At 43.4% G+C, this 14,459-nt stretch overlaps 2 protein-coding genes across 2 annotated transcripts; one reads left to right on the top strand and one right to left on the bottom strand.

The window, feature by feature from the left end:
* Positions 1 to 1,713: 1,713 nt before the first annotated feature.
* Positions 1,714 to 7,113, bottom strand: LOC148694054 (uncharacterized). The gene is made up of 2 exons (XM_088700576.1): positions 5,676 to 7,113; positions 1,714 to 1,784 (listed from the first exon to the last, which is right to left on the bottom strand). The coding sequence occupies exons 1-2, from the start codon at positions 7,099 to 7,101 to the stop codon at positions 1,714 to 1,716; spliced, it is 1,497 nt and encodes a 498-aa protein (XP_088556702.1). The 5' UTR covers positions 7,102 to 7,113.
* A 2,144-nt stretch (positions 7,114 to 9,257) lies between these two features.
* Positions 9,258 to 11,715, top strand: LOC137739807 (UDP-glycosyltransferase 83A1). The gene is made up of 2 exons (XM_068479522.2): positions 9,258 to 9,936; positions 10,425 to 11,715. The coding sequence occupies exons 1-2, from the start codon at positions 9,447 to 9,449 to the stop codon at positions 11,345 to 11,347; spliced, it is 1,413 nt and encodes a 470-aa protein (XP_068335623.2). The 5' UTR covers positions 9,258 to 9,446; the 3' UTR covers positions 11,348 to 11,715.
* The last annotated feature ends 2,744 nt before the right edge of the window (positions 11,716 to 14,459 follow it).

Genomic DNA, 14,459 nt, shown 5'->3' with positions numbered 1-14,459 from the left:
GTAGACGACTGCGGTTAGCACACATTCATTAAACTATCTAATTGACTTAGTGATTGGCCACCATTAGGGTAATTAGATAAGCAATTTATGTGGAACATCCTCCTGAAATTGAAGAGGGCTTCTTATGATTAGTAATTGTAATTTTACTTAAGGCAAACATCACTCTCTTAAGGGTTGCATGGTTTTAAAAGGGTTTTCATAAAACTTAATGAGTCTTGTATGCTAATTATATTTGATCTGAACATCACAGACAGATTGCATGTTGGATATAAGTTTTTGCTTGAACATCACAATGAAAATATGCATTATGAAAACATAACCTTCAAAACATGTATGTGAAAATTTATATGTAGTTGGTAAAATTGTAGAGGATTGTTAATGACGCCAGTTGAACCCTAGTCTTTCCCATAAGTAATTTTCTTAAAATTTATTTTATTACTTTATGGTTTTGCAGATCTGTTTCCCTTGATTTAAAACTATTTCGTTTGTTATTTTCATATCTTAAATTTCACAAAATCTAAAATCTTTTCTAAAATCTGTTTTTAAATAATTAATTAATTAAGGATTAGTTTAAACACAAAGTATTCACTCAATCCCTGTAAAGAACGACCTTGCATGATGACACACCCCGACCGAGATCGGAGCGTGCTGGCCGTCACACGAAGGTGACGTAGCCATGTGCACGTGCGGAAGCTAATAAAGTAGTAATAAAAGGTACGAATAATTAAAAACTAGCATACAAAGTACTAGAATAAGTGCTAGTATGTGCGGTACAATAATTCAGAGCAGGTCTATAGCAGTCCAAATGAAACGACAATAGTGGTACGCACGAAGGCGACCCTACAATGGTGAGTGTCTGTCAGAAACGCCGAAAAGCCCTCTGGGGAAACCACCGCAACGGCTAAGCAACTAGAACCTGGAGGGGCGCAAAACAAAAGCGTGAGTGGGCAAAAACAAAGCTTTCGAAAATCATTTATAAAATACTTTCTAACCCCTCGCCGTAAAACCTGTATACTTCCCAGAAAATATATATACGCATAGTACAAGTGCTAAGCATGCTCAAATATATGCCATATGCTCGATAATATGCCATGCCGACATCTCATAAAGATATGCAAGTGCTCAGGTATAATCATATCAACATCGTGTAATCTGGCAGCCGGAGTCACCTAACGTGACCTGTACGGCTGCATATAGAGCTCTAATCTCAATCTCAATATCTGAACCTGACCACGAGTCGGAACCACCTAAAGTGGTCTGTACGACAGGACTGGGTGTAAATAAGTGCTACGATCACGTGAAGCCTGGGCGAATAATCGCGGGTCACCTACAAGTCGGAACCATCTAATGTGGTCTGTACGACAGGCCTGTGCACCTAGCTTGGATCCAAGCTGAGCCTAAGGTGCGAGAGGTGAACATCACGTGAAAGCCTGTGCCCTGCTCAGGGCGGGAGCACTAACACCGGAGGTGCAGGTTATGAGCTCTCTAAACATCTCAACCAACTGCTGAAAGTAAATGCGAATACCACTTACCTGACACTTACCTGTGCGTCCACAGCACCCAATATGCATATATATATGTATGCCACAATAATGCATGCAATGATGCGTAAACGATAATAATAAAGTGCATGGCATAATGTAAATAACCCTTTTTAAATCAATTTCTGGGAATATAAATGTATATAGGTATATACGGAAAACAAAAGCCCACTCACTGGTATGTAGAAGGGTCGTAGCCCCCCTGTCTCGCGTGTGCACGCTCGTCCTCGGGGTACGTGTCACCTAAATGCGAAACAACTGTGCAAGCTCTTCAAAACCGGCCAACTTCGAACAGGACGATCCCGACGTCCAATTTTGTCCAACGAAGCACTCCGAGGCTCCTTGGAACCTCACCAACACATCTACAAGCTGAAAAGGGTATGGCTGAGCTCGTCTCGACCTCACGAGTCGAATGGTGTAGTTGGTTCCTTCGATCTGCTACGGTTTAGTGGTCCTTGGTTTGTGTCCGTACGTTTACAGGGGAAGTGGAAGCTCGGGGGAGAGAAAGAGAGACACGGGAGAGAGAGGTAGAGGGAAAGGGAAGGGCAGAGAGTGTGCAGGTGTGTGTGTGGCCCAACACATGCCACAACACACAAAACAACCCCACAACGTGACGAAAAACACACTAGGGGCAAAATTGTAATTCCACGCGTACGTGTTAATAATCCCGGGACGGGATGTCACAACCTTCCCACCTTAATAGAATTTCGTCCCGAAATTCAAAACAACCAAGTAACAGCCCCTAGTGGTCAAAGAACAAGCGGGGATACAAATCCCTCATTCGATCTTCTGTCTCCCACGTAGCTTCCTCAACTGAATGGTTCCTCCACAAAACCTTCACTAAATTCACCGTCTTGTTCCTCAGAACCTTCTCTTTCCAATCGATGATCGTCACCGGTTCCTCGTCGTACGTCAAATCTGGGTTAATCTCTAACGGTTGAGGAGGTATCACGTGAGATGGATCAGCAACATAGTGTCGGAGCATAGACACGTGAAAAACATTATGCACTCTAGCTAACTCCGGAGGCAACTCCAACCTGTAAGCTACCTCACCGACTCGTTCTGTGACCACGTATGGTCCAATGTACCGGGGGCTCAACTTCCCTTTCTTTCTGAACCGCACAACACCTCTCCACGGTGAAAGCTTCAGAAATACCCAATTTCCGACCTCATAAACTCTATCCGTAGCATGCCGATCCGCTAGACTCTTCTGCCTGTCCTGAGCTGCTTTCAGGTTAGACTTGATCACCTGAACATTCTGAGTAGTTTCCTCGACAATCTCTGGACCTACTAAGACTCTCTCGCCAACCTCTGACCAGCACAACGGTGTGCGACAAGCTCTGCCATACAAAGCCTCAAATGGCGCCATGCCAATGCTCGAATGAAAACTATTGTTGTAAGCAAATTCCATCAAATCTAACCGCTGGTGCCAAGCATCACCAAACTGCAACACCGAAGCTCGCAGCATATCCTCCAAAGTCTGAATAGTTCTCTCTGACTGTCCATCAGTCTGTGGATGATACGCCGTACTATAAAGTAATCTCGTGCCCAAAGCTTCCTGAAAAGCCACCCAAAACTTAGATGTGAATCGTGGGTCACGATCCGAAACGATACTCACTGGGACACCATGATACTTCACAACTTTCGAGATGAACAACTCCGCTAAACGGCTCAAAGAATACTTCTCTCTCACTGGAATAAAATGAGCCGATTTAGTGAGTCGATCAACGATCACCCAAATGTCGTCAAAGCCATTTTGTGTACGCGGCAACTTGTACACAAAATCCATGGTGATATTTTCCCATTTCCACTCTGGAACGGGAAGTGGTTGCAACAACCCAAACGGCTTCTTCCTCTCTGCTTTCACCTGTTGACAAACAGCACACCTGCTCACATACTCGGCTATCTCCCTCTTCATACCCGGCCAATAATAAAACGGTCGAATGGTATGATACATTTTAGTAGCTCCTGGATGCATGGCATAAGCCGAGATATGTGCTTCATCGAGAATTTCCTTCTTCAACTCCACACTATTAGGCACGAACATTCTACCCTCTAGCATTAACATGCCATCCGAATCTCGAACTCTGAGATCTCGCCTCTTTCCTTGCTCTCGAGCTTGAATAAGTTCTTGAGTCTCCTGATCAGCTACCTGAATCTCAAGCACCCGATCAACAAGTATTGGCCTAACTTGAAAATTAGCAAGTAGAGCCACATCTCGGTCTTCTGCTTCTAACCTTACTCCCGTAGCACGTAAGTCCGCCAATAGAGGAATACGACTAGCGTACAACACATTAATGCGACCCTGAGATTTCCTGCTAAGTGCATCAGCTACTACGTTCGCACGACCAGGATGGTAGTCAATCGTGCAATCGTAATCGCTGAGCAACTCCAACCACCTCCGCTGGCGAAGATTAAGTTCCTTCTGAGTAAAGAGATACTGGAGACTCTTATGATCTGTAAAGATCCTACACTTCTCTCCGTAAAGATAGTGTCTCCACAACTTCAACGCAAAGATGATAGCAGCCAACTCCAAATCATGGGTAGGGTAATTCGACTCATGAGGTTTCAACTGCCGCGAGGCATAAGCAATCACCCTACCATGCTGCATCAATACACATCCCAGACCATTCAAAGAAGCATCGCTGTAAACCTCAAAATCACCACTATCGTCTGGGAGTGCCAAAACAGGTGCATGAGTGAGACAATGCTTCAACTGCTGGAAACTCTGCTCACACCTATCATCCCACTCAAATTTAATATCCTTCCTCGTTAACCTCGTCAACGGCAAGGCAATCACCGAAAAATCCTTAACAAATCTCCGATAGTACCCCGCCAATCCAAGGAAACTTCTCACCTCGGTGACGGTTCGCGGTTGCTCCCAACTTTCTACAGCTGCAACCTTCTGAGGGTCAACCAAAATACCCTGAGCAGAAATGATGTGCCCCAAGAACGCAACTTGATCTAACCAAAACTGGCACTTGCTAAACTTAGCATATAGCTGGTGTTCCCTCAACCTCTTCAACACCAAAGTAAGATGTTGAACATGCTCCGCTTTCGACTTAGAATACACCAGAATATCGTCAATGAAGACAATGACAAATCTATCCAAGTAAGGCTGGAACACCCGGTTCATCAAATCCATAAAGGCGGCTGGTGCATTCGTCAAACCAAATGGCATAACCAGAAACTCGTAATGACCGTAACGAGTTCTGAACGCCGTCTTAGGGACATCATCCCCACTGATCTTCAGCTGATAGTAACCAGACCTCAAGTCTATCTTGGAAAATACACAAGCACCTCTCAGCTGATCGAACAAATCATCGATACGAGGCAATGGGTAACGGTTTTTAATCGTCACCCGATTCAATTGCCTGTAGTCGATGCACAGCCTCAAAGTTCCATCCTTCTTCCTCACAAACAGAACTGGAGCGCCCCAAGGCGAAGTACTAGGCTGAATAAATCCCTTATCCACTAACTCCTGCAGCTGAACTTTCAATTCCCTTAACTCCGCGGGAGCCATACGATATGGAGTTAGAGAAATAAGATTAGTACCTGGAAGTAACTCAATGGTGAACTCTACGTCTCGATCTGGGGGTAGACCAGGTAAATCCTCCGGAAAAACGTCAGGAAAGTGTCTGACCACTCTCACATCCTCAACTCTACTAGGAGCGGCCTCATCCAACACCACATGTGCTAGGTACCCCTGGCAACCTTTAGACAATAACTTTTTCGCTCGCAGCGCCGAAATAACGCCGTGTCTCACCCCACTTTGCTCACCTACAAAAGTAACCTCAGGTAGTCCAGGTCGGTGAAACGTAACTACTTTCCCGTAACAGTCAATGTTGGCACGATAGAAGTGTAACCAATCCGTGCCCAGAATCACATCAAAATCCACAATATCTAACGGGATAAGATCGGCTGATAAAACAACACCCTCTACGATCACTGGACACCCTGGGTACACACAATCTACAACACATGTCTCTCCTCTAGGCATAGCGAACTCTAAGTCATACCCTAGAGGTGTGGGGCGAGGTTGCGTCACGTGAGCAAATGTATGAGAAATTACGGAATGCGTAGCTCCACAATCAATTAAGACTCTAGCGAAACAACCAAGAATGTTCAACGTACCCATAATCAAATCCGGGTTGTTCTGAGCGTCCTGCAGAGAAATATTGTGAAGACGCCCCTGTCCCTGCTGACGCCCGCCGCGGCCTCTACTCGCTTGAACGCCGCGTCCCTGAGCACCACGCCCTTGACTGGGCTGACCCGACTGTCTCGAAGACCCTGCACTGCTAGTGGCAATCTCACCCTGCTGATACTGTCCTCCCTGATACCACTGAGAACCACCTACTGGAGCTGGAGGATACGGCATATAGCCGCCCGAATACTGAGGATAGCCACCCTGGGAATAGGGATCCTGGGGGTACTGATACTGCCCCGGAGCATAAGGGACAGCATCACCCTGATAGTGATAAGCATCACCTCGACTCGTCTGGCCGTAGCTACTAGGACCCTGGATCTGCTGAAGCGGTGCAGGTGGTGGCATAAAGGTCTGCTGCGGTTTCTGCTGCTGCTGGCCCTGGGGACAATTCGCCGCTCTATGTCCCACATGTCCACACGTGAAGCAACCACTGCTACCACGTCTACACTCGCCGAAATGCCGGTTGTTACACCTGCGACAAACTGGGGCTCTGCCTCGCCCACCATCGCCCTGCCTTTGGCCTCTAGCGCCACCAGAAAATCTACCTCCACGGCCCTGTCCAGTGGCACTGAAGCCACCACTCGAAGAACTCGAGCTAGCACCACCCCTCTTGAAGTTCTGAGTCTGACGGGGCCCGAGCGATGTCTGACCTTTACCTTTGTCGTCTTTCTTCGAATTGTCGTCTTTCCCTTCATCACTATCGCTCGACATATTCTCAGAGTCTTCGATCCTCAACAATATCTCATAGAAGTCCTGGTAAGTCCCGCTGTGGACAGCAGTCGCCATGGAACGCCATTTCTTCTTAGTACCCTGGCGGAAGAGACGGAGCATCTCCGCCGGATTACCAGCGACATCAGGATGATAACGAGACAAATCCGTAAACTTGCGGTAGTACTCATTCGCTGACATCTTCCGCTGCTTCAGTTCAGTAAACTCCTGTTTCTTTCTATCGATGTACTCAGGGGGCACATACCTCCTTTTGAACAAATCTGTAAAAACATTCCAATCCGTCCTCTGCTCTGGAGTCAACCTACGAAGCGCCTGCTCCCACCAAGCTGCAGACTCAGTATCCAGGAACCATGTGGTCGTCTCGACCCACCTCTCCATAGGGAGATTTCCCTGGTTATGCAATACACGGAAGGTCTTCTCAACGTGTTCTAGCCAGCGCTCTGCATTCTCATGCCCCTCACTGCCCTTAAACTTATCCAACTTCAGATTATACATAGTCTCCAGAGGAGTCCTCTGGGGAGGGCGCATCACTGACTGAAGGGCTGTAGCGAAGACTTCCCCCAACTGAGTAAGATCGGGGAAACTAGGCTCAGAAGAGCGACGGGGTTCCCGACGAGGCGGCATAGTTCTGACAGAAGACACCAAAACCATTAGAAAACACACAAGGACACAGGACTGCCAAACCTAGGCTCTGATACCAAACTGACACACCCCGACCGAGATCGGAGCGTGCTGGCCGTCACACGAAGGTGACGTAGCCATGTGCACGTGCGGAAGCTAATAAAGTAGTAATAAAAGGTACGAATAATTAAAAACTAGCATACAAAGTACTAGAATAAGTGCTAGTATGTGCGGTACAATAATTCAGAGCAGGTCTATAGCAGTCCAAATGAAACGACAATAGTGGTACGCACGAAGGCGACCCTACAATGGTGAGTGTCTGTCAGAAACGCCGAAAAGCCCTCTGGGGAAACCACCGCAACGGCTAAGCAACTAGAACCTGGAGGGGCGCAAAACAAAAGCGTGAGTGGGCAAAAACAAAGCTTTCGAAAATCATTTATAAAATACTTTCTAACCCCTCGCCGTAAAACCTGTATACTTCCCAGAAAATATATATACGCATAGTACAAGTGCTAAGCATGCTCAAATATATGCCATATGCTCGATAATATGCCATGCCGACATCTCATAAAGATATGCAAGTGCTCAGGTATAATCATATCAACATCGTGTAATCTGGCAGCCGGAGTCACCTAACGTGACCTGTACGGCTGCATATAGAGCTCTAATCTCAATCTCAATATCTGAACCTGACCACGAGTCGGAACCACCTAAAGTGGTCTGTACGACAGGACTGGGTGTAAATAAGTGCTACGATCACGTGAAGCCTGGGCGAATAATCGCGGGTCACCTACAAGTCGGAACCATCTAATGTGGTCTGTACGACAGGCCTGTGCACCTAGCTTGGATCCAAGCTGAGCCTAAGGTGCGAGAGGTGAACATCACGTGAAAGCCTGTGCCCTGCTCAGGGCGGGAGCACTAACACCGGAGGTGCAGGTTATGAGCTCTCTAAACATCTCAACCAACTGCTGAAAGTAAATGCGAATACCACTTACCTGACACTTACCTGTGCGTCCACAGCACCCAATATGCATATATATATGTATGCCACAATAATGCATGCAATGATGCGTAAACGATAATAATAAAGTGCATGGCATAATGTAAATAACCCTTTTTAAATCAATTTCTGGGAATATAAATGTATATAGGTATATACGGAAAACAAAAGCCCACTCACTGGTATGTAGAAGGGTCGTAGCCCCCCTGTCTCGCGTGTGCACGCTCGTCCTCGGGGTACGTGTCACCTAAATGCGAAACAACTGTGCAAGCTCTTCAAAACCGGCCAACTTCGAACAGGACGATCCCGACGTCCAATTTTGTCCAACGAAGCACTCCGAGGCTCCTTGGAACCTCACCAACACATCTACAAGCTGAAAAGGGTATGGCTGAGCTCGTCTCGACCTCACGAGTCGAATGGTGTAGTTGGTTCCTTCGATCTGCTACGGTTTAGTGGTCCTTGGTTTGTGTCCGTACGTTTACAGGGGAAGTGGAAGCTCGGGGGAGAGAAAGAGAGACACGGGAGAGAGAGGTAGAGGGAAAGGGAAGGGCAGAGAGTGTGCAGGTGTGTGTGTGGCCCAACACATGCCACAACACACAAAACAACCCCACAACGTGACGAAAAACACACTAGGGGCAAAATTGTAATTCCACGCGTACGTGTTAATAATCCCGGGACGGGATGTCACACATGAGCTTTCATACTATAGCTACCTTGTACTATTGCAAATATTCTGAGTGATATTAACCTTATTTGTACATGTACTAAAAATCATATCACCAATATTGAATAAGAAACTGGCAATTATTAGAGGATTGTCGCTAGCACACATCAACTACTAACATTTAGTCAACTAGTAGCTACCAAAAAATCACACATGAACTGATGGAAACAATTATTTCTGCGAAACACTTTGTTCCATGAATTATTGAATAAAAACAAGAAACAAATATTAATTATTTGGCACAGCGGGATTCCGTTGATATTTGTTGATAACAAGTTGGTATTTTCGTGGATATATTTTCCATATGGATCCCTCTCCAAATGCAGTGGATAAGGTTATGAAGTTTGTCGTATATACATACATACATATATATATATATATATATATATATTATATTATATAAATATATATACACACACACATCAAGAACAAAGTGATGAAACTGAAATCAAACAAAACAACAACATAATAAATCCAAGCAGTGAATATTCAAACAAGACCAAAACACCAAAAGCAACAAGCAGTGGCTTCTCAACAGATGCCCCAGATCTCCTCCCAAATTCGGTCAATCGATATGGTTAAGATTAGAGCACTCTGAAAGTCGAAAAAAAATAAGAAACACCAATGAGCAGCCCACATATTTTAGTTATTCCTGCTCCTGCACAAGGCCATGTAATTCCCATGATGGAGTTGTCACAATGCTTAGTGAATCATGGTTTCAAGGTCACGTTTGTCAACACAGACTTCAATCACAACCGCGTCATGAACTACTTGGGGGATGACCAAAGTCATATAAGGAGGGATTGCATCGATCTAGTTTCAATACCGGATGGCTTAGAACCGGGGCAGGACAGGAATGACCTAGGAAAGTTATCAGAAGCAGCGCGACGAGTCATGCCAGGGAAGTTAGAGGAGCTGATAGAGAAGATTAATAACCGAGGGGAAGGCGATAAAATCACTTGTGTCATTGCTGATCAGACTATCGGGTGGGCTCTGGAAATTGCGGTGAAGATGAAAACCAAGGTGCTCGCCTTTTGGCCGGCATCAGCTGCAGTCTTGGCCTTGAAGTTTAGCATCCCCAAGTTAATTGATGAAGGAATAATTGACAATGATGGTAAGTGAGAAATGTGAGATCCTTTATCACTAACTTGTTATTCAACCGTGTTATGCAAATATTTTAGTCCAACTAGTTCAAATTCAGTTTGTTCAAGCTCACTCGTTTGATATATAAGATTTTGAAGTCCATAAAGAGATTATATCACCCAAAGGTATTATTTTTTATCCAAATGTAATCAGAAGCGCTTTTAGTTGTTAGAAAACGCTTTTAAAGATGCCATTAGCAGTTTCTAACGGGTCTACCAGAGATGGATGTAGACCTGGTCCTTGCTAGTGACTATTCGAACTTGATCTAAATTTTTGGTAACTGTGGTGAAACTTCAGGTTGTGTGGCATGTGTTGAGTCTCACATCTATCGAAGCCTCGATTTGTGACTAATCCTCTTGACAGTTGAAACCCCCATGATTAGTAATAGGAAATGCAACTCTTAAGTTCTGTTTTTATGGTCATCCTTCCATGATCATTCATTTCATTCACTCATGGCAGGAACCATATTGAAAAACCAGGTGATTCAGTTGGCACCAAACATGCCCACCATGAAAACTGAAGACTTTATCTGGGCATGTCTTGGTAATAAAACCACTCAGAAAATCTTGTTTCAATCAATCTTAAAAAGCAACGAGGCTGTGCAAGTGGCGGACTGGCTTCTTTGCAACTCTGCGTATGATCTTGAGCCAGCAACATTCACCTTTGCACCCGACATTCTACCGATAGGCCCGCTCTTGGCGAGCAGACGGCTTGGGAATTCAGCAGGCCACTTCTGGCCACAAGACTCAACTTGCTTAGAGTGGCTGGATCAACAGCCACCCAACTCAGTGATCTATGTTGCGTTTGGCAGCTTCACAGTTTTTAATCCAACCCAATTTAAAGAATTGGCCCTGGCCCTCGAATTATCCGCGAGGCCATTTCTCTGGGTCGTGAGGCAAGATATCACTGACACGACGAGTGATCCCTACCCGGAAGGATATCAAAAGCGAGTAGCCTCTCGCAGTCGGATGGTGGGTTGGGCACCTCAACAGAAGGTTCTGGCTCATCCTTCGATTGCTTGCTTTCTAAGCCATTGCGGTTGGAACTCTACCCTAGAAGGCCTAAGCAATGGGGTTCCTTTCTTGTGCTGGCCATACTTTGCAGACCAGTTCACTAATGAGAGCTACATTTGTGACGTTTGGAAGGTGGGATTGAAATTCGAAAAGAATGAAACTGGCATCATCACAAAAGAAGAAATCAAGAACAAGTTGGAACAACTGCTCGGAGACAAAGATTTCAACGAAAGAGCTTTGAAACTGAAGGAATTGGCCATCGCCAATGTCGAAGAAGGCGGCCAATCTAACAAGATCTTCAAGAATTTTATTGAATGGATGAAATCACAGGGCATGCAAGTGGAAGAAGCAAACAAGAAAATGTGCTAATCATCTGTTTTTACGAATTAATATGATACTAATGCTTCAGTTGATACAGTGATACAATAAAATATAGAAGTGTATGCATATCTTAATTATATCCGTAAACCGTGGTCACCAGGGGTGGATCCATTTATGATGGCCCGGATCACCGGAAATCTGAAGAAGCGCATGTGAGGACCTTCGAGGACCACCCAATGGTTTGGGCAAGTGGTGGAAGAGAGACCACCATCATGACTATACCAGAGGCTTTGAAACAAGAAGAAATATTTAAGGGTTAGGCGTTTGCCTACCGCCAGACTAGCGCCTTGCGTACTTTGATTAGAATATATATATATTTGTATTTGAGATGATTGAATATATAACTGTTTGTCCAACATCGAAAATATACAATTATATCATGAAATTATGGTTTATAGGTCGGATTAGCGGAGCCGATTAGATGAAATAGGAATCAAATTAAAGAGTTCGGATCTTACCTGATTGATAAACATTTGTACTTGGCATTTTAAAATGGTAAGAGTTTGTTCGTGTTCATTCAACTACAGTGACGGCCAACGCGGGTATATCCAACTGGAGGACAACCCCATATGCGAACCTGCAAAAAAAAACATACTTTATTGGAGCTATTCGAAAAAGAGAGGCAATATTTTCTCCCAGCTTCAAAAGTATGGACAAATGCTAGCTGATGAAGATGTGACACATATATGTTTGTATCTAGTCATGGTTGTGGAGGTACGGAGCCCTTTTTTCAAATGAAAGGTCATGGAAGTATCCTTCTTCTTGTTTTAAGTAAAGGAAAGAACATGGAATTTAAAAAAAAAATCATTCTGCGCACTTTTGGAAGATAAAATATCAAACTAGCCATTCTCACTTTCTTAATTCTTAAAAACTAAAACTCTAGTTAGTAGCTAGAGCTAGCTTTAGTAGAGTATGTACACTTTTCAACGACACGACTGTTAATTGTTATTGCAATCGAACCTCACAATGTATTGAGAAATGATAATCATTCACATGCACGTAGAAACGCTAGCATATGCATTCACTTCCTCGCTATTCCAATAAGAGTATGGAAGGTTAAGAAGCTATAAGAATTAATGCAAAAACTATTAAAATTTGGGCAATTAATTGCTCCCGAAAAGGAGAAATGAACAAGTTATTAATTCGAGCTCTGAACTCCATGTTACAAAATTTATTGAAAAGCAACCGAAATTAGATTCACCAATATATGTTGCTCATTTTTTCCCCTAAACCAGTAGAACCAGCACAGCGTGCTGAGTTGCTGTGGACCTCTGCTCTTGCTTTTGCACATGGTTTCCTTTTACAAGCTTAACACACTTATAATTACACATAGCAGAACGGACGTTAAGTAACATACATATTTAATTACATAGCACATGACACATCCAAACTGGCAAACATGACATCATTGTCATTAGTTGTGTTACGGATCCACTCATGTTATATCACGTCTATCTATTTAGCAAATTTATACTCCAAAGTTCAAGAATGTCAACTTTACCGCCCAACCATATCACATTATTGGTAATACCACGTGGTGGATTGGTGATGCTATCGCTAAACCAAGGCAATTATAGAACACACGAGACATCTAAACTAGCAAAGATGAATTTCTTCGGTGTGAATGTCATACATTATTGCCGGGGATCAATCTACTCATGTTATATCAATGTATATGTCTAATAATATTATATCCTAGTATTTGTGGGGGTACAGTGGTTGATTAGAGCAGTGTGTTCCACCATTTATTCCAAAATTCAAATCTCTCCTTATACCTAAAAATTGTTGAGAAAAATAAGAGGATAAATCAGTGATATTATACGAAATATCAACATAATCGTCCATCTATATTATAACATTCGGACCAACAACGTCTCTCATGTTAGTGTGACCGTCACACTCTGAGATTTTTTTTTCCAGGCAAAGACCCCTCAAATTTGGCTTTTGCACATGGGATTCTTGACTGTGCTGAGAAATAAAAACATGTCCCTATCATCACAAAACACTGCATGCCACAAGGGGCTCTGCTGTCAATTTCATGGAGATATTATGTGAATTTCACTACCTATCACATTCAATTTACTATATACATCCATCCATCCCCATTCCTTTAATTTCTTGCATAGTACCTCTGCAATGACTGTCACCACCACCACCCACCACCCCATGCTCTCTTTTCACAGATAATTCTGACATATGGTTTCCAGGCTTCTCTGTGAAAATGCCATGCCTTTCACTCATGCATGCCCTGGATTTATATGTGTATATATAGATTCATCATACATATAATGTAATATATATATATATATATATATATATCTTCTTCTTTTCTCTACAATGCATGTCTGTGTGCTTAGAAAATGATGTGTGTGCAGAGTGTGCCTGCAAGAGAGACATATATGGAGAGAGCCAGAAGGGATGTCTAGCTCTTGGGTGCCAAAGAATTCCTGCAGTTTTTGTTTATGCATTTTAATTCAGACACAAAAACAAAAACCCAGGAATAAAATATGATTAATTATTCAAATTTAACCAATTTCAAGCAGCAGGAAAATGATGATAAAAGAGGGAAAAGTATAAAACTTTCAGTCTTAGTCAAGATATAAATTGCTTAAGCTAAGTTGTTTTTTTAACGGATCGATATTTTAAACTACTCTGATCAACAAAAAAGAGAGATCTAACATGCGAACTCGTTGTTAACTAGCCTGATACACATCTGCTATAACAAAGTAGCATATTTTGCTACAAAAGATCTGGCAAAAAAATTAGCTATTAATTAATTAAGTCGAGCCTCATTTGGTGGATGATCTTCAACCAAACAAAGCATGCAGCATCTAAACTTCCAAACAAAAATTAAGAGAAAAATAAAAGGAGAAAAACCCATATTTTTTCCTTTCTTTTTTTGCATTGACAAATTAAAAGATATTGAACTACTATGATACAGCAGCAACATTTTCCTTCTCACTAGATCCATAAAACTCGACGAGTCTCTGCAAAATCACGACCTGGGTCCGCAGCAGAACGATGTAATCCGCCGTTTCCTGGAACAATTCGTCGGCTTTTAGCGATTTTCCGACGTGGGTCGGATTAACGAGGCTCTTCA

The sequence above is a fragment of the Pyrus communis genome, chromosome 9, assembly GCF_041283825.1.
Source record: "Pyrus communis isolate YQ-2024b chromosome 9, ASM4128382v1, whole genome shotgun sequence".
Taxonomy (NCBI): Eukaryota; Viridiplantae; Streptophyta; class Magnoliopsida; order Rosales; family Rosaceae; genus Pyrus; species Pyrus communis.
Note: the sequence above shows the minus strand (reverse complement) of the source record. Positions and strands in the feature narration are given on the sequence as shown.

Bases quoted from the DNA above. Each gene is read 5' to 3' on its own strand.
- LOC148694054 (XM_088700576.1), bottom strand. From the start codon at position 7,101: ATGCCGCCTCGTCGGGAACCCCGTCGCTCTTCTGAGCCTAGTTTCCCC. The intron at 1,785-5,675 runs GTACGTTGAACA...TTTCGCATTTAG, and splicing joins CAACCCGGATTTGATTATGG to GTGACACGTACCCCGAGGAC.
- LOC137739807 (XM_068479522.2), top strand. From the start codon at position 9,447: ATGAGCAGCCCACATATTTTAGTTATTCCTGCTCCTGCACAAGGCCAT. The intron at 9,937-10,424 runs GTAAGTGAGAAA...CACTCATGGCAG, and splicing joins AGGAATAATTGACAATGATG to GAACCATATTGAAAAACCAG.